General features: G+C 46.0%; 2 protein-coding genes across 4 annotated transcripts in view; one reads left to right on the top strand and one right to left on the bottom strand.

Annotated features, from left to right (window-relative positions):
* The window catches only part of Hdgfl3 (HDGF like 3), a 24551-nt gene extending 7914 nt beyond the window's left edge, over window positions 1-16637 (top strand). Inside the window, exons 2-6 of the mRNA XM_070043357.1 lie at window positions 4764-4840; window positions 6556-6694; window positions 7094-7252; window positions 8905-9051; window positions 13717-16637. Of these exons, the coding sequence (XP_069899458.1) occupies window positions 4764-4840; window positions 6556-6694; window positions 7094-7252; window positions 8905-9051; window positions 13717-13722 (528 nt within the window). The 3' untranslated portion in view covers window positions 13723-16637. The remainder of the gene's footprint in view (window positions 1-4763; window positions 4841-6555; window positions 6695-7093; window positions 7253-8904; window positions 9052-13716) is intronic.
* Window positions 16226-21967, bottom strand: part of Tm6sf1 (transmembrane 6 superfamily member 1) — a 20397-nt gene continuing 14655 nt past the window's right edge. For all 3 annotated transcript variants that reach the window (XM_070043354.1, XM_070043355.1, XM_070043356.1), the window contains 3 exons: window positions 20361-20453; window positions 20145-20264; window positions 16226-16433 (listed from right to left, as the gene is read on the bottom strand). In XM_070043354.1, coding sequence (XP_069899455.1) covers window positions 16242-16433; window positions 20145-20264; window positions 20361-20453 — 405 coding nt within the window. In that variant the 3' untranslated portion in view covers window positions 16226-16241. The remainder of the gene's footprint in view (window positions 16434-20144; window positions 20265-20360; window positions 20454-21967) is intronic.

Below are 21967 nucleotides of genomic sequence, written 5' to 3'. Positions count from 1 at the left end.
GGCCCATCCGGTGGATCCGTGTGTCTGAATCTTCTTCTCTGTCTGTTTGCCCTCTGGGCTGGTGTTGGGGTTTTGAACTCAGGGCCTTGTGCTTGCTAGGCAGGTGCTTTCCTGCCCGGGCCACACCCCCATCTCTTATTACTTTAATTGCTTTTTGAGAAGGCTCTGGAGTGTATGCCTAGGCCTCTCCTGGTTACACTTTCTGGAGCGTCGGGTACGTGGCCCCACACCCAGCTTTGTGTTGGTCACCCTCTAGGTTTCACCCGTTGAGGTCCACACAGACTTTTCACAGCCCTGGCCTCAAGCAGCCATCCTCCCAGTCTCCACCTCCTGTGTAGATACCCAGCTACCACACCCAGCTGCCTTCCTTCTTAGAGACTGAGTAGTAGTACACTATGGCGTGTGCGTGCGTGCGTGCGTGTGTGTGCGTGTGTGCGCGTGTGTGTGTGTGTGTGTGTGTGTGTGTGTGTGTGTGTGTGTTACCAGAATTGTAGGACAAGCCCAGCCCTACAAAGGTCCCAGCAGACCAGGCCTGGCCATTTATCTCTAAAAATAAATGCAAGTTCCTACATCACTATTACCTTTTCTGTTGTTGGCCGATAACAAATGAATACAGAGATGCCAAACCTGTATTCATTTAGCTTTGTTTACCTAGTGGGCGCAAGGGGGAGGCCAGTGCTTTTTATAAAGGCAGTCTCCAAGTATATGTGTGTACTTACCCACCTGTCCATTGGTGGACAGCTGAGTTTTTTCCCACTTTCTGGCTGTGATGAATGATGCTATTATGAACATAAGAGTGAAAATGTCTCTGGTGTCCTGCCTTCAGTTTTCAGGACACATAGCCAGAGGTATTGCTTGCTCACATGGCAGTTCTGGTCATGTTGGGGGCGGGGGGAACGTGGGTGCCAGGTTCCCCTTCCTCCAGTTCCTACCCACACTTGCTGTCTCTTGTTACGTTGTATAGCTGTCATCCTAATGAGCGTTAGATGTCGGCTCATGTGGTTTTGATTTGCATTTCCATTGAGCATTGGCATTGAACATCTTTTATGTGATTGTTGGCCATGTGTATGGCTTGTTGGAAATAAGTGCCGTTAGGTCATTTCCCCATTTAATCTGGCTGGTTATTGTTCTTGTTGAGCTTTGAGTTTTTCCTCTGGCCTTGAATGCTGACTTCTCGTCAGATGCATGGCTTCCGTCGGTTATTTGCCTTCTCACTCCCTTGATTGGATAAGCAGAGCAGTCTGGAGAGTGTGCTCTGATGCAGGGAAGGCAGGAGCAGTAGGCACAGCTTCTGGAAAAAGGAGTCCCGTGTGGCTGTTGAGATTGTTCCAGACTCACAGACCAGGACAAAGATGGAAGTAACTGGAGAAGAAGACTTAAGAATGCCTCACCTTGGGCTGGGAAGGTGGCTCAGTGGTAGAGCGCTTGCCTTGCATGTATGAGGCCCTGGGTTCGATTCCTCAGCACCACATAAGCAGAAAAAAAGCCGCAAGTGGCGCTGTGGCTCAAGTGGTAGAGCTCTAGCCTTGAGCTGAAGAACTGAGGGACAGCGTCCAGGCCCAGAGTTCAGGCCCCACGACCGCTCCCTCCCCCCCCTGAACCTCACCAGTTCAGCCCAGAGCTGGCCTCAAGCGGGGAGGTTAGGAAGACAGAGCAAGGGACCAAGGAGTGCTCAGACTCTCCCGTGATAGTCTCAACATGAAGTGGCTGAACTTCTGCTAACTTTATTTGTCGGAAATAGAATCAGTGTGGAACAGTTCTGCTTTGTGCCGTGTCGGGTAAAGCCTTCTTGTTTTACTGATGAATTTCGAGTTTGTCGAGTGTGATGGAATGCTCCTGGAGAGTTTTGAATGGCCATCTCATCTACATGTAGGGGCTGAAGAATGGCTTGCGGGAGCCAGGCTGGGGTCGGGCAGGAGGAAGATGTGTTCGGAGGCTTTTGTAGACGCAGAGGCAGTAAATGAAGCCGAGCGCACACGGGAGGGCCGCTGCCCTGCTGGGAAGAACGGTTAGTGTGACGCGGCATTGCAAGGACTCTGTGAAGAAGACGGAGTCAGGAGACAGCCACGCTGTTAACCTGCGCTGAGCAGGTTAACCCACAAGATTAAGAAGTGATTTTAGAATTTTAAAATTTGAGCTATCTTTGGGATACCCCCGGGTGTGAACCCGAAGCTCAGAGGAAAGCCCTGGAGGTGGGATTAGAAGGTGAGCAGTCACAGCCGCCTGCCTCCAGGTGGCCCTCTTGGACAGGATTTAAGACAGCCCACACTTGGATGAGCCCTGGAGACTGGAGCCAGCCAGCGAGCCAGTCGTGGGCATGCGGGCTTTCTCAGACCTTCCAGTGCCCACGGTCACCCGTACAGGCCCACAGAAGAGCCCTGTGCCACAGCCAGGCCCAGGGGTGGTCTGCCTCCTCTGGGAGGCTGATCGCATTGGCTCACCTCTTGGATGCTGGATGCTGGTGGCTCACGCCTGTAATCCTGGTCACTCAGAAGGCTGAGATCTAGCCAGCCCACACAAAAAGCTAGACAGGAGGTGTGGCTCAAGTGGTAGAGCGCCAGCAAGCAAACCACATGAGCACAAAGCCCTGAACTCAAAGCCTGATGTGTCCCCCCTCCCCCCAAAAAAGAACAAAGTAAGTGTCTGTTATTCGGGGTCTTCAGCAGAAACTGACAGTGCTGCCCTAAGACTGGCTCCATCAGCCGGCGCCTTTCTCCTCTCTTGCCTTTGCCATGTGTCTTTTCAAAAGTCAGTATAGCTAGGAAAGTGGTTGTGAATTTATTACACCAAACACTGGAGGGGAGGTTAATAAAGAGTGGGAAAAGGAAGAGCGGGAGAGGGAGGGAAACACCAACTACTTCAGATTAGAACTAATAAATAGCATCTTAATATTTAATAAATATTACTTTGCTAATAGTATCTTTTAAAGTATTAGAAGTGCTGATCGAATTTTAATGAGGTATTTAAAATTTATAATTTGTAGAATAAAGATACACCTGAAGAGAGAAATCAGGCATAAAAAAGCTAGGCATTATATTAAATATATAAATGGTTTTCATTTAAACTAGTAAGACCTAATGGTATAATGGTTCTAGGGGGACTACCTAACATAATTAGCCAAATTGAAAACACCTATTTCTCAGACTTGAATAAAACAAAGAGAGAGAAACCAGCATTTATATCACGTCATATTTTTTCATATCAGACATAAAAGATGTATGTAAATTGGCCTGTGTCTTATAAGTTAGATACATAAGTGTAGAAATGTAGTATCTCTTTTTTTTCTTTTATTTTTCTTTCTTTCTTGTTGTTTTTGGTGGTGGTCGTGGGGCTTGAACTCTGGACCTGGGTGCTGTCCCTTAGCTCTTCAGCTGAAGGCTAACACTCTGTCACTTGAGCCTCAGCACCATGTCCCATGGACTTTCCTGCCTGAGCTAGCTTTGAAGTGCGATCCTCAGATCTCAGCCTCCTGAGGAGCTAGGATGACAGGCGTGAGCCAACGGCACCTAGCATGAAATGTAGGTTCTTATAGTTTATTTTTTTTATTTTTATAACTAAACACTCACTTTGTGTCTCTGAAAGATGAGACGTTCGTAACTATAAACACTCACTTTGTGTCTCTGAAATATGAGACGTTCGTTCGGCCATTAGAGTGGTTGTGAAGGGAAATTGCATGTCTATAAACAATGCCATGTGGTTCCCTCCTTGCTGACCGGGAGCTGGGAAAGAAGAGCAACCAGAGGGCAGATGGACCAGAGTCTTCCTCCCCCTACCCTCCCTTCTCCCCGCCTCCTTCTCTCCCTCCCTGCCCCCCCCCCCCCCACCTCTTTCTCTTTCTCAGTACTCTTGCAATACGGAAGAGCTAGGCTCTATGCTGACTAGTTCTTGTACCACTTGATTCATGACCCTGGTCCTGTTTCCTTGACTTTGTTTCTCCCATAGTCTTTGGGCTCAATTTGCGCCAGCTGTCCTCAAACCATGACCTTTCTCTCTACCTCCTGAGAGGCTGGGATGACAGCTGTGTGCTTTCATGCCCAGCAAAAACATTTCTTGAAACATTCTCAGCAAGTGTGTGTGCGTGCGTGCGAGCGTGTGTGTGTGTGTGTGTGTGTGTGTGTGTGTGTGTGTGTGTGTGTGTGTGTGTGTGTGTGTGTGTAAGAACTGGTAGATCTGGGGAAGGGCTGGCATTTCTTTTAAGAGATACGGAAATTACTTGGGTATACAGCTAGGAATGCTGTAAGCAGTGAACAGTCAGGGCAAATCTGTAGTAGAAGAGTCAAAAGTACATTTCAAAGCTAATTCCAGCTGGGACAAGGAGAGAGCAGCAGCATTCGCGGCTGAGCCTGGAGGTGACGCCCTTGGCCACCACGTGGTACTTCGTTACCTTAGTGTCTATAATTTTCCCTCTTAGCAGCATGTCTCGGTCTAGGGACATATGGATATTTGCTATTGCTCCACAAAAGTGCTTGTTTTGTTTTGTTGTTTTCAATTATTTTACAAGGATGGAGTTCCAGGAATATAATTCTGTTGGCCAAAGGAAATGAGTAGTTTGGGTCCTGCCTATGAATTGTCATGATGAGTATAATCAATTTATAGTCTTAACTTCCATGTGGAAGTTAATATGCGCTGAAGAAACATGCGCATGGTTTAAGAAAAGAACACTTGTTAGGATTTTAATGAATTTATTTTAAAGTCAGCAGTAAATGATCAACTCTGCTTGCATGGCATTTATGGTCACTGAAAACCAAGTTTGTCTTTCCTAGATTGATGAACTGCCTGAGGGAGCCGTGAAGCCCCCCGCAAACAAGTACCCTATCTTCTTTTTCGGTACTCACGAAACGTAAGTAAGGAAAATACCTTCATGTTTCAGCTGCGTCAGTTTGATTCCTCTGGGCTTCGTTGTTAAGGATGTTCACTGCTTCATGTATTTTAGTTTTTCATTATAATTGATGATAGGAAGTTACCAAGCTTAATACATTTTTCTTAACGTAAGGATTTCTCAGGTACTGGGAAGGTGTTCAGTGGTAGGGTGCTCGCCTAGCACCCATGAAGCCCTGGGTTCCATTCCTCAGTACCACATACACAGAAAAGGCTGGAAGGGGCGGTGTGGTTCAAGGGGTAGAGCGCTATCTTTGAACACAGAGAGGCTTTGGGACAGCGCCTGGGCCCTGAGTTCAAGCCCTAGGACGGACACCAAAAAAAAAGATTTTTCATCCAGAGGTGTCTGAGTGGCATGAGGTGTATCTTGGCTTCTGGATGTCATTCCTGTTTCTGAGTAAATGCTGGCCGTTAAGCAGAAGTCTTCCTGGGGACACTTACGTGCTTACTCTCCCAGGAATTTCTTTTATAGCTCCTTCTGGAGAAATTGTTTTCATATTTCACAGAACAAGGTTTTGTTCTGTGAAAAGCTTTTGCTTGTTGCCCCTTGAAGCCAGCACCTACGTTTCTGGAGTTTTCCAACTCTACGCATTCATTTACAGCCTCAAATAATAGAGATGTTCATTTCTTTCTTTTGAACTCAGTTGCGGGCAGATGTGTCCTGGAGGACAGAGGACCAGGTCCCTCTGGTCTTACTGCCCGTCCTTCACCAGTATTCCCTTCTTTGCTTAGTTTAAAGATAAACAAACCAGTCTCAGCAATACACAGCCTCCTCTAGGCCAAGAGAAGAGGCAGAGAAGGGCAGAGAGGAGTCACTCCTTGTAAGGAAAGGATAGGAAGTTGCCAGCGCTTCCACGCTCATTTATTCCATTGGCCAGAACCTGATCACTTGACCACATCTGGCTACAAAGGACCCCCCTCCCTCCCTCCCCCCTCCCAGCTCTCCTTTGAATGTTAGCAGGTAGGGACTTGATACAAACACGTTATTAGTTTGTTGCCTTTACCACTCTGGCATCTTCTTCATTTTTTTTGTCTTGACAGAACCAGAAAAGGGGTGTCAGGTCAGATCTGTTTGCTCCTGGGTAGACCCTTGTGCTTCTTTCAGGAAATGTGTCTTCTGTGGGTTTTTTATTATTTTCGTTTTGTATTATTTGGGGTTTGGTTTAGTGTAGTTTAACTTTGCACTGCTGGTCTCAGACCCAGGGCCTCCAGCATGCTAAGCAAATGCTCTGCCTCCCCACCGTACTCAGTCCCATGTTTACTAGCACGTGCTATGGTGCTCTCTCCTTTTAAGAGGTCGCTAGACAGCTTAGAAGTGAATATAATAAGTACATAGGCGTTTGTGATATTTCCTTCCCACTTGACATGTTGCTGCATTTTTAGGATGAAGCAAGGTTTAATAAACACCTGAGCTCGGTGCCTCAAGCCTGTAATTCTAGCTCCTTGAGAGGCAGAGGTGGAAGGCTAGGGAATTGTGGTTCGAGGCCAACCTGAGCAGAAACAAGTTTACAAGACTCTATGTCAATAATGGCTGGGTGTATCTTTTTTTAAAGTGTGTGTCTATAACGTCTTGTAACTACAGATGCCCTGCTCAGGGTTCATATTTGCTATAATATGTTCCTACACCTTCACTGATCCTGATACTTAAAATCTTTTCTATTTTTCATGTCTCTGCAGTGCATTTCTAGGTCCCAAAGACCTTTTTCCATATAAGGAATACAAAGATAAGTTTGGAAAGTCAAACAAACGGAAAGGATTTAATGAAGGATTGTGGGAAATAGAAAACAACCCAGGAGTGAAGTTTACTGGATACCAGGTAACAATGATATTACTGTCATTTTTACATCTTGTTTGCTTGGTTTTAAATCTTTTTCACATCTGTGTAATCACGCCTTACGTCCTTTATGCTAATAGTTACTAGCCATCCATCTGAAATCAGTGTTGTTTGTTGTTGTTGTTGTTGTTGTTGTTTTTTGGCTTTCATAGACCTTTGGTTAAATGCAACTCTTTTACCTAAAAGAGGTCAAGCTAAATGGCCCCTGGAAAGTGTGTCAGCCCTTGGCTGAGTGTAAAGCAGCAATCACTGCGTCGCCGTGTTTGTCCTCAAAGCCTCTTCCCTGTAGCAGGGGTTACAGCTGTGGGCTCTGTTTCTCATCACCTTTTATGTTGCAGATATTTCTTTCAACATGTAGCTAGCTAAGCTTGTTTTCATTAGGCAATCCAACAGCAGAGCTCTTCAGAAACTGAGGGAGAAGGTGGAAACACAGCAGATGCCAGCAGTGAGGAGGAAGGCGACAGAGTAGAAGAAGATGGAAAAGGCAAAAGGAAGAATGAAAAAGGAGGCTCAAAACGGAAAAAGTCCTATGCTTCAAAGGTTACTGACACTGCTGGGTGTTACGGTTGCACGCACACTCGCTAAACGCGCTTAGGTGGGGCCAGGTGTGGAGTTCACACCTGTTCAGGAACTATAAGTAGGAGTCACAGTCCAGCCAGCCTCGGCATAGAGTGAGACCCTATTCCCAAAAATAACAGCAGTGAAAAGTGCCGCGGGTGTGACTGACTCAGGTGGTCGAGCTCCTGCCTGGCAGGCAAAGGCCTGTGAAGTCAAACCTTTGAAACTGATGTTTGGGCTCAGGTGGTAGTAAAGTCAGATAGAAGCACTTAAATCACATACCTTGTCACTAAGCTAGACCATATTTTTTTTTCCGTGCATTTAAAAAACTTGTGAGGAGCCGGGCGCCAGTGGCTCACACCTATAATCCTAGCTACTCAGGAGGCTGAGATCTGAGGATCACGGTTCAAAGCCAGCCCGGGCAGGAGAGACCGTGAGACTCCTATCTCCAATAAACCACTAGAAAACTGGAAGTGGCACTGTAGCTCAAGTGGTAGAGCGCTCGCCCTGAGCTGAAGAGCTGAGGGACAGCGCCCAGGCCCAGAGTTCAAGCCCCACGACCGCCAAAAAAAAAAAGAGAGAGAGAGAGAAAAAACTTGTGAGGAAAGTCCTATTTGATAATTTAGTGTTGTTGTTTGGTGGCACTAGAGTTTGAACTCAGGGTCATAAACGTGTGAGGCCAGTACTCAGCACTGAGTTACTTTACATTTTATTTGTAGTGTACTTGGAGATCTTTAAGGTTTCTTCAGGTATTAGGAAAGCTGTGTTTTCCTGTGTTTGCCCTTGCGTGCCCCTGCTAAGCAACTCCGGCCGCAAGCTTTAGATGGATTTCATCTTCCTGTAGACTTCATTTCAAACGCAGGATGAACAAGGAAAGGACTGGCTCACATTTAGCCTTGGGTGCTTGAGAAACTGGATGATTTAAAGTATTAAAGTTGATTTATGTCACACTGCTTGTAAGGTTTTGTAACTTTTTCTGAGTGCGCGCTTCACTCAGCAGCTTCAGCAGGTATTGCACATGAACGTCTGTGTATTACCTTCCTTTCTGTTGGGGCGTTTTGGTAGCATTGGGTTTGAACTCAGGACCTTGGGTTTGACGGGTAAAAGATTTTTGCCACTTGAGCCACCCCTAGCCTTCCATACGCATCTTGGAAAGTCTTCCTCACTTCTCTAGACCTTGACTTCTACCATAACACAGTGGGAAGAACAAAATGGTCGCTTACGTTGTCATCTGGTCTACCTCTTGGTCCTGTCCCACTAGCTAATCTGAGGCCCAGTGAGAGAAATGACCTACCCAGCATAACCTAGCCCTGCCTTGACAGGCTGCATGCACATCACACCTGCATGCGCTGCATTCAGCTGAGAGTCCAGGGTGTTGGGTGGGGGCTTAAGATCAGGGCCTCTTGCTCTCATTCTCTTCAGGCTGTCCCTCTACCATTTGAGCCATACCTCCACTTCCTGCTTTTTGCTGGTTGATTGGAGATAAAAATTTCTTGAATGTGTCTGCCTGCTGGCTTCAAAGCTCATTCCTCAGATCTCAGCCTTCTGAGTAGCTAGGATTAAAGGTGTGAGCTACTGGCACATAGCTTGTATTTCTGGTTTTGACTATAATTTTAACTCATCCAAATATTTAGAAATCCTCTAAACAGTCCCGGAAATCTCCAGGAGATGAAGATGATAAAGACTGCAAAGAAGAGGAAAACAAAAGCAGCTCTGAGGGTGGAGACGCTGGTAACGACACAAGAAACACAACTTCAGACTTGCAGAAAACCAGCGAAGGGGTATGTGCTTTCCATTTCCTTTAGCACCTGTCCACGTAGAAGACACGGGGTCCCTGTCTTAGCAGGAGTAAACTCTGTGCTTGTGAGACATGGCCTCAGCCTGACACATCTGCTCATGAAGCCAAGGGGGATCATACCGGCCTGACAGTTTGGAGCTCATGAACAGGCGTTGTCTTTATTAAATTGTCAATTATTGAAATGGGGTGATTATGCAAATTTCTAGTTTCACAAAATTAATGGTAACTTCAAAATATGGCATTATGTATTGTCACTTCTTTCTCAGAAGCAGCAGGTAGTTTAATGTATCCCTGGTGACTCTAGATGTTTAAATATTCAAGCAAATATTTGACTATTGATGTATCTAAATACCTGTGAGGTAGATTTATCTGCCTTTTGTCCTGCTGGCCTCTGTTAACGTTTTTAATGGAGCTTAGGGTTTTGTTGTTCTTTGGCAGTGCTGGTATTTAAGTTCATAGTCTATTTGCTAGAGGAGCGCTCTCCACTTCAGCCACGCTGAAGTACCTCTTGGGTTTTGTCTTCAGTTTTATTTTTCAGATAGCCACTTTTGCCTGCCCTGCCTCAGACCATGATCCTTCTACCTGCACCTCCCACATAGCTAGGATTACAAGTATACACCCCCATGCCCATCTTGTTTCGGGGGTGGGGGGGCTAGGCTAGTCTTGAACTGTGATTTTTCCATCTCTGCCTCCTGCGTGGCTGGGAATACCGTTGTTTTTAAGATTCTTTTACGTGACTACATATAGCAGCAGCTTTTATTCATTTAATCATTGCCGTATGAGGAGTTTGTATTCGGAGTGTAGTGTGCTATGTGAACACACCACAGTTTTTTAAAATAAGTTTTTATTGTGAAAATACTGTACAGAGGGGTTACAGTTATCTTATCCAGCATCGTTGCCTCCTCCTTTGTTTTTCCCCTACCATCCCTTCCCTCCCATCTCCTCAACTACACCCCCCACCCCTCCATCCCCTGCCTAAATTGTAAAGTTCATTTTTTGACATAGCATCTTGTTCATCTCATTGTTGCAATGGATCAACCTGTATCCCTATTTAGACAATTTGTTTTTTCCCTTCCGCTCCCCAAATTATACCAACATCAAATACAGTGAAAACAGGTTATACTGTGGGGGAGCATACCACAGTTTTTCCAGCATTCTGTGAGTGGGTTGTTCCCAACTTATGCAGTTAAGAACTCCCTTGCTATAGGCATTCTCGTTTTTATCTTCTAGAATACACGTGTATTAGCTTCCTTACCTTATATAACTAGAAATGAATGTCTAGAGATATTAGTTATGGGTTTTTTGTTGTTGTTGGGTTTTTGTTTGTTTGTTGTTGGGGGCTTGAACTCTAGGCCTGGACACTTGCCTGAGTTCTTCAGCTTAAGGTGAGCACTCTACAACTTGAGCCACAGCACTACTTCCAGTTTTCTCATGGTTAATTGGCTTCTTTTTTTTTTCTTTTCTTTTTTTTTGGGGGTGGGGGTGTCCAGGCATGGGCCTGAACCCTGGGCCTGGGTGCTGTCCCTCAGCTCTTCAGCTCAAGACTAGCGCTCTACCACTTGAGCCACAACGCCACTTCCAGCTTTTTTTTTTCTGCTTATGTGGTGCTGAGGAATCGAACCCAGGGCCTCAGGCATGCAAGGCAAGCACTCTACCACTGAGCCACCTTCCCAGCCCTCTCATGGTTAATTAGAAATAAGAGTCTCTCAGACTTTCCTGCCCGGGCTTGCTTTGAATTGCGATCCTCAGCTCTCAGCCTCCTGAGTAGCTAGCATTACAGGTGTGAGCCATCAGTGCCCAGCTAGTTTGTGGTTTTTTAGCTCTGGAAGACAGTACCAAATTGTTTTCCTATGAAGTTAGGAAGTAAATTATCTCCGTCTTCTCCCCCTCCCCCCCAGCAGTAGCTGAGATTTCCCTATGTTCATGTGCCCAGACTCTTCTGATTTTTGCCTACATATCATATAGAAGTAGAACAGTTGTCACCATGTTAATTTGAGCTCACTAATGGTGACTCGAGCTCCTTTTTACATCTCTTTCCATACATGTGCACTTCTGAGTTTTTGCCCTTTTTCTCCTATCCTGGACTAACCAACACAAGTTGTTATGCCTTGCAAATAAATATGTTCTACAAGTTGGTGGCTGGTCTATTCAGTTTCTTTCTGATACCTTTAGAAATATACTGTCTTAATTTCATCGCAACCAATTATCTTAAACGTTGCTTTTTGTGGTGGAGTTTCTCTGTGAGCCCAGCCATCTGACCCCGCACCACTTGCACTCCCTGGTGTGTATTAGCAACTAGCTGTCATCTGGCCCTGGCTGTCTCCCTGGTGTCTCTGTTCTGTTCCTTTGGTCAATACTCAGTCGATACATGATTACAACAGTGTTCTAATAAGACCTGATACTTTATAGGTCTGTAATAGTAAACTTTTCAAATACTCGGTCGTGCCTGGGATAGAAAGTCAAGGAGGGCTTTTTTGGTGTGCTGGAACTTGAACTCAGGGCCTCACGTACCAGGCTGGTGTTGTGCTGCTGTCTCTGAACCAGCAGTCCACACAGGATTAACAGACTTAAACCAGCAAGATTCTGCTTCCCTGTGTGCGCGTCTGCGGCCAGGCCCCGGGTCACACTGCCACCACACCTCTGTGGGGAAGTTAGCCAGCCACCCGGCGGAAGCCAGTCTCCAGCACTCACCAGCCTGCATTCTCCCAACCTGAACCTATTGTTATTTCTGTAGAAAGATAGAGCCCCTTCTGCCCGCACGATCAAGTGCAGACAATTTACTTCCCAGCACTCACATTCACTCTTCCCAACCCCCTTTACCAGGGTCCCAAGGAGCTTTCACTTACATCTATATTATATATATATATATATATATATATATATATATATATATATATATATATATATATATATATATATATATATATATATATTACCTATTACATGGTGTATATTATATACTATGTGTATATAAGAAAAGTATTTTTTCATCTAAATAAGGAGGTCGAGATCTGAGGGTCACAGTTTCAAACCAGCCCAGGTAAGAAAGTCCACGAGATTCTTATCTCCAATTAACTACCAAAAAGCTAGGCATGGAGCTGTGGCTTAAGTGGTAGAGTGCTAGCCTTGAGTGAAAACGCTAAAGGACAGTGCCCCCAGGCCCTGAGTTCAAGTCTCAGTACTGGCACCAAAAAAGCAAAAGTCATTCATTTAAAAATAACTTATTACATAGCATAGACCACATTTTAATGAGATACAGCCAAATTTTCCCAGAAATGTTTTGTGGAAGATGACACTGCCTTCCACTTCTGCAAGTCTCTTTAATGTCTAAAGTGGTAGAAGAGGGCTGGGAAGGTGGCTCAGTGGTAGAGTGCTTGCCTTGCATGCATGAAGCCCTGGGTTCGATTCCTCAGCACCACATAAGCAAAATGAAAAAAGCTGGAAGTGGCGCTGTGGCTCAAGTGGTAGAGCGCTAGCCTTGAGCTGAAGAGCTGAGGGACAGCACCCAGGCCCAGAGTTCAGGCCCCACAACCGGACCCAAAAAAAAAAATAAATAAATAAAAATAAAGTGGTAGAAGATTCTATGGCTCCTCATTCTATCTGCCATGATGCTGATTTGGGTAAAGATACTAACCAAAGATACATAGGCAAAGATGCCCACCAAGATACATAGCTAGATAATAAAAAGATCTTTCAGATCAGTATCTTCAGTAATTGTTACTCTTCTTGTTTGACATTTCACTAATTCAGTATGTGGTTGTTTATTAAACGTTGGACAGCGTGTGCAATCTGAACTTGCCATATTCTGGTTTTGGGGTTTTGTTGGGGTTTTTTTTGTTTTTGTTTTTTTTTTGTCGGTCGTGGGTCTTGAACTCTGGGCCTGGGCGCTGTCCCTGTACTCTTTAGCTCAAGGCGAGCACTGTACCACTTGAGCCACAGCACCACTGAACTTGCCATATTCCGTTACATTAAAGTCTACTGAACTACCTAGCATCTCAAATATCTGAGTTTGTTTTTTGTTTCGTTTTTGCCAGTCCTGGGGCTGGAACTCAGGGCCTGAGCACTGACCCTGAGCTTTTGCTAATGTTCTACCACTTGAGTCACAGCTTCACTTCCAGCTTGTTTGGTAGTTAATTCAATACAGATTTTCTTCCCTGGGCTGGCTTCAAACTGTGACCCTCAGTACTCAGCTTCCTGAGTAGCTAGAATATAGGCGTGAGCCACCAGCACCCGGCTTTCCATGAACTTGGGTTTTTTTTTTTTTTTTTTTTTTTTTGGGGTCCGGTCGTGGTGCCTGAACTCTGGGCCTGGGCGCTGTCCCTCAGCTCTTCAGCTCAAGGCTAGTGCTCTACCTCTTGAGCCACAGCGCCACTTCCAGCTTTTTTTTTCTGCTTATGTGGTGCTGAGGAATCGAACCCAGGGCCTTATGCATGCAAGGCAAACGCTCTACCACTGAGGCACCTTCCCAGCCATTCCCATGAACTTTTTGATAGGAAAAAAGCAAAGCCTTGGAAGTTCCTTTTGCTAAGTATGGTTACTGCCACAATTCAGATCAATTGCTTACCCACTTGTACACTGTGTACTGTGGACAGTTCTGTGAAACCCTAAATCACCTAAAGGCTTGTTTTCTTTTTTTTTTTTTTTACAGACCTAACTACCATAATGAATGCTGCATACTAAGAGAAACCACAAGAAGGTTCAGTGTTGGGTTGTCTGATATTCTTGGATTTGATATGAACCTACACATAGTCCTGTTGTCACTGGCAGCCCAGTTTGTACGTACATCGTCCATATTCCTCTGTTACGTTGGAAAGACATGTTAGCCTTTTTTAAGGTTATTGATTTGATTTCTTGTTACTTGATTGCATGAAGTTGCCCTTAGCCACTGAGAAGCACTGAGGTTTTGCGCAGACTTCTACATGTCTGGGATCCTTTCGTCAAGTCCTGCCTTGGCCTCTGTCGACCAAGCACTCAGTTAACTATGAGCGTTTTTAGATGACCACCCAGCACAGGCATAAAGACAGGACATCCTCTTTGACAGAACTCAGGAGCTAATCCCTACATACATAATTGGTAAATTGGAGAGTAAATTGTCCTTCAGTTTTGAGGCTATGTGTAAAAGTTCAACCATCTTGTACAATGTCTATTCTATATTAGAAATAGCTAGTCAACAGCTTACACTTCTCAAAATACACGGTGTGTACACAAACTGAGTTTCTATATGTGAAGGTAGTGAGTCTTCTGTGTTACTCCAAATTAAAGGCAGGGATTTATCTTTCCCCGATGCCAGTACACGCTGAGCGAGCACGCGAGATGGATCCTTGACGCGTGGACCTGTGGAGCTCAGCGTAGCCCATGGCAGCGACAGGGCATTGACTCCGCCTAGGGGCTTTGAAAAACGGACTGTTTCCTTCTGGAACTAGAATTAGAATAGTGAAATAGCCATCCACAAACCATTACTATGTGTACATGATTGTTGCTATTGTGATAATAGAGAACGTAATTTATTTTTATGCCAGCCTATATTGTGAGCACACATCTAGTCAGTTTGGGTTTTATCGATCCTGTTTTGCTCGTCCTTTGAACATTTTTCGAGTACTCGAGGTTTGTAGTTGAAAAGTTTACTGTAAAAAAAAAAATCAAAAACAAAAAAATGTATTGTTTTTACAGAATAAATATATTGGAATGTGTACTGGGAGTAAGATTGAGGTTGTGAACCATCGAGTCAGTGTAAGTTGGCTTTACTGTGACGTGAGGTATTAATGTAACTCGTTATTAAAGCGAAACTTGCCCACAGCGAGTTGACGAGAGTCGAGTGCAGGCAAGGCTTTTCTTTCTCCCCTCTTGTATGTTTAGGCTCTCTGGGTTCTAGGTGAACATTGGGGAGGTTGAGAAGCGATAGCATGTCTTCATTCAGCGGACCTTAAGTTCACACCTTGGCATCCTGTCTTCTTTTGGTGAAGAATTGATAAACATAAAGAATATGTGATAAGTAAACGCCAAGGACCGTTGGTGATTGTGATGATGGTGGCGGCGGCCGAGATGTCCACTCTGGATGGGACGCTGCCCCGCCCGTCCCGGCTGCTCCAGGCACGGAGGAGGCAGCCCTGGAGTGTTTGTCTCTCATTTAACAAATCCTAGCTTCCTCTCTCATACTCACTTCCAGATTCAAAATGACGACGAAGAGATAGCAGGGAAGACAATCGGTCTTATAGGTACTTCTAATTCTAATTGTGAATATTTTATTTCAAAACTAATTCAGTATTGGCTGGGGTATGGCTCAAGTGGTAGAGCACCTGCTTAGTAAGTGTGAGGCCCTGAGTTCAAATCCCAGCACCTCCAAAATAAATAAGTAAAATTAATGACTCTTAATTCATCAAAAGATTTCTTCATTGCTTACACTAAAACCTGAATATAGAAGACATTTTTTTATTGGAACATACAATACACATATGTATACTATGTAGGATAGATTTTGTTAAATAGTCAAAGCTTATGAAATATATATATTTCAAATTAACGCAATTTGTTTTCATAAAGGCAAAAATAATTTTATTAAAAATATGCACAGAAATCAATAGAAATATTTCCAGTCACCAACAAAACAAGTGTTTGCTAAGAATAATGATAGGCTATCTCATTTTGACTATTTAGACTCACACAAATATTTTTAATAGTAATTTTTTAAAGCAGTTAACGTCCTTTCCTTGAAAAAAACGTTTTAAAATATTCCGATAGCCTTTTATATTGAGGTTGATAATGAAGCATATACATTTTATATGCAAAAGCTATATCTCCAACCTGCAACTGCTGTTTTGAATTATTTTATATACATCAGCCATATTCACTTCATTTTTATGCTCAGTTGTAGGCATTAAATTGTAATTTTTCACACAGAATTTAATATGTGCAAATGGAATATTGAAATATATGGTCAGGTTTATCCACAGATAATTTTGAGGTATTTCTTTAAACAACTATTCCCAATTGCTTCAATTTTCCATAAAAGAAGAAAATTAACCTGCACAATACTGTAGTTTGATCACACAGGCAGTGAAGATGGAGAGCCTGTGCCTGAGAGTGTGTGGGAAGGCAGTGAGTGGCCGGGGCGGTTCCCTCACGGGCAGCGGCCGGTGAGCAGCGTGACCAGAGAGGAAGCGCTCCAAGGCCTGTCTATTCCACTTTCTCATCTGCCTTTGTCTTTACGAAGAACTCCGGTCTGTAGACACAGCGATAGGCCAGGAGCTGAGGTAGAACTCCATATGCTATATTTAATGTTAAAAAGAGAATTTTTGCTTCGTCAGGGACTCTGTGGGCATAGGCCGTTCTCGCATGGAGGGACGCGCCAATGTGAGAAAACTGGGCCTGTAGTATCAAAAAAAAAAAAAAAGCAAGAAAGGGGTGAGTGTGACGTTCGTGCCCACTCAGACGAGCGGGGGGTTCTAGGCAGGTCATTCGCACCTTGTGTGCTCCCAAGATGGTTTGCTCGCAGGCAGAATACCTTCACGCGACCCCATTCAGTGTAGGGTCGTTCGCAATATAATTTCAAATAAAATACACTTTCTTTAATGTGGTTCTATTATGTCAATTTTTTATCTCACCCCGTGCCCCATACCAGACATTAGGGTCTGGCTTTTTAATAGACAAACCTAAATAAAACCTCCATTTCTCTTCTGATTTGCACCTGGAAATCTTGTGAAGCAATTGCAGGTGCCAGTGGTTCATGCCTGTAACCCCAGCTATTTAGGAGGCTGAGATCTGAGGATGTGATTTGAAGCCAGCCCAGGCAGGAAAATCCATGAGACTCTTGTCTCCAGTTAACCACCAAAAAGCTGGAAGTGGAGTTGTAGCTTTAGAGGTAGAGCATTAACCTAAGCTCAGAGATACTGCCCAGGGCTCTGAGTTCAAGCCCCGAGACTGGCACCAAAAAAAGATAAAAAGGACATTGACATTATAAAATACATTTAGCATAACAGTCAATTTAAAGAAAAACCCTGCTGAGAACCGGTGGCTCATGCCTCTAATCTTAAGCTACTCAGGAGGCTGAGATCCAAGGATGAGGGATCGAAGCCAGCCAGGGCAGAAAATGTCCCAAAACTCTTGTTACCAATTAACCAGCAAAAAGACAAAGTGAAGGTATGGTTCAAGTAGCAGCACACTAACCTTGAGCCAAAATCTAAGCCAAGAGTGTGAGAACCCGAGTTCAAGCCCCAGTACTAGCACAAGAAAGGAAGCCCTGAGAGCCTCAACTTCTTCTATCATTCTTGTCTTCTTGGAGCAGGAGCTCGAGCCCTCTCATTGTGTAGCTTGTTCATCTGTGTGTTTGTTTTCTGTGATAGCAGTTAGAAGAATGACTGTTCTTTATAAAGTTATAAATACGTGCAGGCAGGCTTTTCAAATCAAACTGTAATGTATTTACAAGTATGACTGGAGCAGGCTGGGTGCGGGAGGGCCTCCCGAGCCTGGGCTCTTGGGAGCACACGTCCCTCTTGGGTGGGTGGTTGTGGGGGTTTCTGACACTTCGCCTAAGCACAGAGGAAAACGACAGTAGATCAGGCGGTCAAGGCGGGAGGGGGAGCAAAATCTGTGAGGGTTTCTGGGAAGTTGCGCCATTGTGGCATGCAGCCCCAAGTCTGCGTTTCCATGTCCTGCTGAAATGCAAGGCATGCGTGTGTAAAGGACTGGGAACCTAAATGTGATAAGTAATAATCAATAGTTTGTCAGGACCAAGGTGAAGAGATACGATACTACGACCTAGAGAAGACAGAAAGAACCGGAAGGAAGAGTGGGTGCTTCGCACCGAGTGGGACGCAGTGACTGCTGAGCGGTCAGCAGATGACCGGCTGCAAGCGTCTGACCCCGAGGAGGGACGGCCGCCGGCTCTCGCGAGCAGCGTGCGTGTGTATCCCTGGCAGATAAGCGAATGGGCTGTCGCTTTCTAAATCACCTGGACACTCTGCATGCTTCTGGTACGTGCTTTCTATCCTCTGGAGAAAGGAAGTGAATTAAGTGTTGGCTGCCAAGGACCAACAAGAGGATTATCTGCCTGGTGACAGCAAGGCGGAGTGTGCCCCGCCCAGACGCCTCCAGGCAGATGCCCGAACAACCCAGAGATACACCTGGAACTCTGGGCCACAAGGACAAAAGGACCGTGAGCCACGAGCCCCTGGGGGCACTCCCCCCCTCCCCCCCCAGCTGCGGCTGGGACACTCAAGAACTCCCTAGGGCCCACTTTGAATGCCTTTTTCTGAATATATACCTAAACCTTTTCTTCTGGACTAGAGGCCAGTTTTCAACCCTATTTTCTCAGAAATGTGGGTTTGGTGACATTATGGACTTGTGCACATTGCAGAATTGATCAGATTTGGAAAAGGCACCAGCTGTGCTTTCAGAGTAAGGACCGGGCGGCTGTGCCTCCTTGCGTGGGGAAGTCAGCCGCTTTGCGGCCCGGCCCGTGCTCTGACGCGCTGGCCGGTGCAGCTATACCTCATCCTCACCACAGCAGACTCACAGCAACACGGAAAAACGATCATGTCCTTAGGTTAGATTGTAAGCCCACTGGGCAGGAACTGTGTCAAATGTTTTGTGTGGCACCTATCACATTGTTAAAGCTCAATAAACGTTCAACAGTAAGAGTCTTGTGCCTATCCAGAATCAAAATGGATCTATAAAGAACTTTTCTATTTTCATATGTCCATGAGGCCATTCTCGGAAATGGAGGCGCTGCCCTGCGCCTCGTTAGCAGAAGGGATCCCAAGGCCAGGCACCTGCCGCTCCTCGCCTGAACCACAAGCTCAGGCTCACCTGCAGAGGGCTGTCCCCGCCCAGCACTGGCCTGTCAGGCAGCCACCCCTGGGCAGCACTGCAGGCGCCCCAGGCCTCCCTGCGCTGGCTTTGGGTCCAGTGGGTGAGTGAGCTCACAGCTGCCCAAGTTCTGCATCTGTAATCACTTCACTTCAGTGACGTGAACTGGAGGTTCACGGGGTTGTCCTCTTATTTCATTCTAAATTCTCTTCTAGTTATGCAACTAATTTATAGAGGTATGCTCTTTTTCTTTTTAAGGTGGCTTGAGTGGAATGGAAAATGTGGCACTGAATGTGAACAAAGTTGCATTTCCATCGCTCTCCTAAGCTCTAGACCAGCAACCTAGAAAGCATGGCTAGAAACTGCAGTTCTGCCTGCACAGTGGGCTGTGACATGAATGTCACAGGGAAGAAGGGACGTGGCCCTTGGGACCAGGGCTGGGTTGTTTAGCTGAAACGGGACCTGCTATCTTAAGGACTTTCTGAGAGCCATAGCCATGCATCAGCACGGACTCTGGAAGCAGGTGGCAGAGTCCCATTCCAGCCCTGCCCGACAGACAGCAAGGTGACCCTGGGCCGGGTGTGTCACCTGTAGAGTGGGTAGCGACAGGACCTCCCTCCCGACAAGGTAGGGGTTCTAACGAGGGCTCAGAATGGCGCCACAGACTTGGGGCTCTTCTGTGATGCCTGCTCAGGACCTGGCACTCTGTTTTGGTGAAAACTTGGGCTCCCTTTGTTTCAAGATCCTCTTGGGGGTGTTTCCCTCAAAGGAAAGAAGCACAAAAAGATGTTAGACCCAAAGTCTAGCTCGAATAGAGAATGTGTCTAGTAATGAGTCAGACACGTGGGGCCAAGGCATAAATAAGGTTTGCATTAGTCCCCTAATGACGTGTGCTCCTCCTGGTCTTGACTCCAGATAACGCTTTCCTGAAGGAACGCCTTAGGAAACTCCTAGGAAGGCCATCCAGGTTCAACCCGGTGATCCACAGGTGAGTGCTCGCAGCCCTGCACAGAAGGGGGGCGAGGTCCCCGACTCACGGGACTCAGTCTGCCTTGATGGCAGCAGGGAGCCCACAGCAAATAGGTCCCCCAGCTTTTGCCCAGTTTCTTTGGTTCGGGGGTGATTATACACGCTGTCTTCAGGTTCATTACTCTCTAAAGGCCTGTCTCCTCCCAGCTTGCGTAACGGTGACGTGCCAGGTACTGCCGTGAGCCCTACGCTCATAGAGCACTGGGCAGCAATGCACTCACATCACCAGTCAGCCCTCCATACCTGGGCCAGGCCTCCGGCGTGTATCAGCGTGACGTCCCGCATCCAGGAGCACCCTGGGACCACGAGGCCGTAAAAGGCGATCACAAAGTAGGGGACAGAATAGAACATGTACGCCAGCATCTGCATTGAACAGGGAGGGAACGTCAGTAGATGTGTGATCTGAATGAAAAGAAAAAAATGGACATTTGCTAATGGGCAGCGTAACAAGTACTCAACCTGAACTTTAGGGTAAGCCACGGGGTCCTTTAGGTAGGGCTCCTGAAACTGTGTGTATAACCGGCAGAGCTCAGCGGGGCAGTCCAACGCAACCTGAAAACAAGGTGAAGTTGTTCCGTAAACACAGCCACTTCTGAGCCCAGGGTTCTCTGATAAGGCTATAAAGGCATCAGGTTTAGTCACAGCTGTCTGGCTGTTGAACAAAAACTGCACTGAAGAGGCTCGTCAGAGAAAAAGCAAAGAATGGAACTATGCTGCAGATTTATCTAAGGAGATTGAGCAGAGGTTAATAATGGAGCAGGAGGTAGAAACTAAGACTATTATCAGTAACTTGCACAGGCTCATAAAGGATCTGGGTTTAGTAGCTGAAACCTGGTTGGCTTTACATGGCAAGTTCCTCTCTTCTGGGAAAGGCCCTATAGACATAAAGCACCTGTCCATATCAAATGCACCTTATCATGCCTTGTAAGACTCGGAAATGGTGTCGTCTCCTCTCCAGGGCCTCACAGGCCCAGGGGGGCAGGGAAGGGCCATGCTTGGGGAGCAGGGTGCTGGACCTCTGTCCACTTGGAAAGAGAGTAGCAGCATCTCTTTGGCATACTCCTGAATCACCTCCTCTCCCTCCCCCCCCCACACACACACCAGTCTTGTGTCCTTGGCCATAAAAAAAATCTTACATAACACAGAACGCAGATCGAGCCCTGTCCCAAAGGCCCAACTGCAAATGCTCTGCCAGCCACACACACATGCACATTTTCCCTCAGGTGCAAAGGAGCTGGAAATGGCTAGGCGGGAACACCACCTGTTCCCATTACTTGTTATCTGCGTTTGGAGAACTGGAGCAAACTAACCAAAGAACCATTTCAGCGGTCTAAGGAAAGCCTATGGCCTTGCCTTCTGTATTTCTGTCTCTTGTGTCCTAGGCCAAATTCTTGTGGAAGATTCAGACTGCACAGACCACGCTAAGAACGGCGTCTCATCCTGGGTTGGGGACATCAGCTGGCACCTGGCACGCCGTGGCTCAGCTCTGCAGCGCCGGCAGTTGTGGGATGGTGAGCCACTGCTCCTGAAGCTGAATGCACCAGCCACGCAATGCGGCTCAAATGTAACAAGTTGTAAAACGGGCAGCATGCAGGATCACCGAACGGGTAAGAGCTCAACAGCAGTCACTTATTATTTACTATGTATAAGACTCTCTTCTGATCGTTTAGGTCCATTATCTTAATCTCCAGAACAAAGAAGGCAGTACTGGTTTACAGAGGAGAAAATTATGGCTTGGAGATTAAGAGGACAGGGCCAGGATTCCAACTCCAAAACTTATAGGTCTGTCTTTTAGCTATGGCACTAAGAAAATGAGAAAGGGAAAGACCAAAATGACATGCCTGTGTGCCTTTAATGCCCATCACCACATCAGGACAGAGACTCCAGAGTGAGAGTAATTTACCCCACATTATTCTCAGCAAGAAGTTCACATGGCCGTTCTATGTGGCCCTACATAGGTGAACACTTGACCCTCAGTTCCATTGCTCCTACTCATTTCTTGGTTTGGTTTGTTGACTTTCTGAGATAGGATCTCAGCCTAGGCCGGCCTTGAGCTTTCTGTGTAG

This window comes from Dipodomys merriami, unplaced genomic scaffold (assembly GCF_024711535.1).
Source record: "Dipodomys merriami isolate MVZ:Mamm:240054 unplaced genomic scaffold, mDipMer1.0.p SCAF_33, whole genome shotgun sequence".
Lineage (NCBI taxonomy): Eukaryota > Metazoa > Chordata > Mammalia > Rodentia > Heteromyidae > Dipodomys > Dipodomys merriami.
Note: the sequence above shows the minus strand (reverse complement) of the source record. Positions and strands in the feature narration are given on the sequence as shown.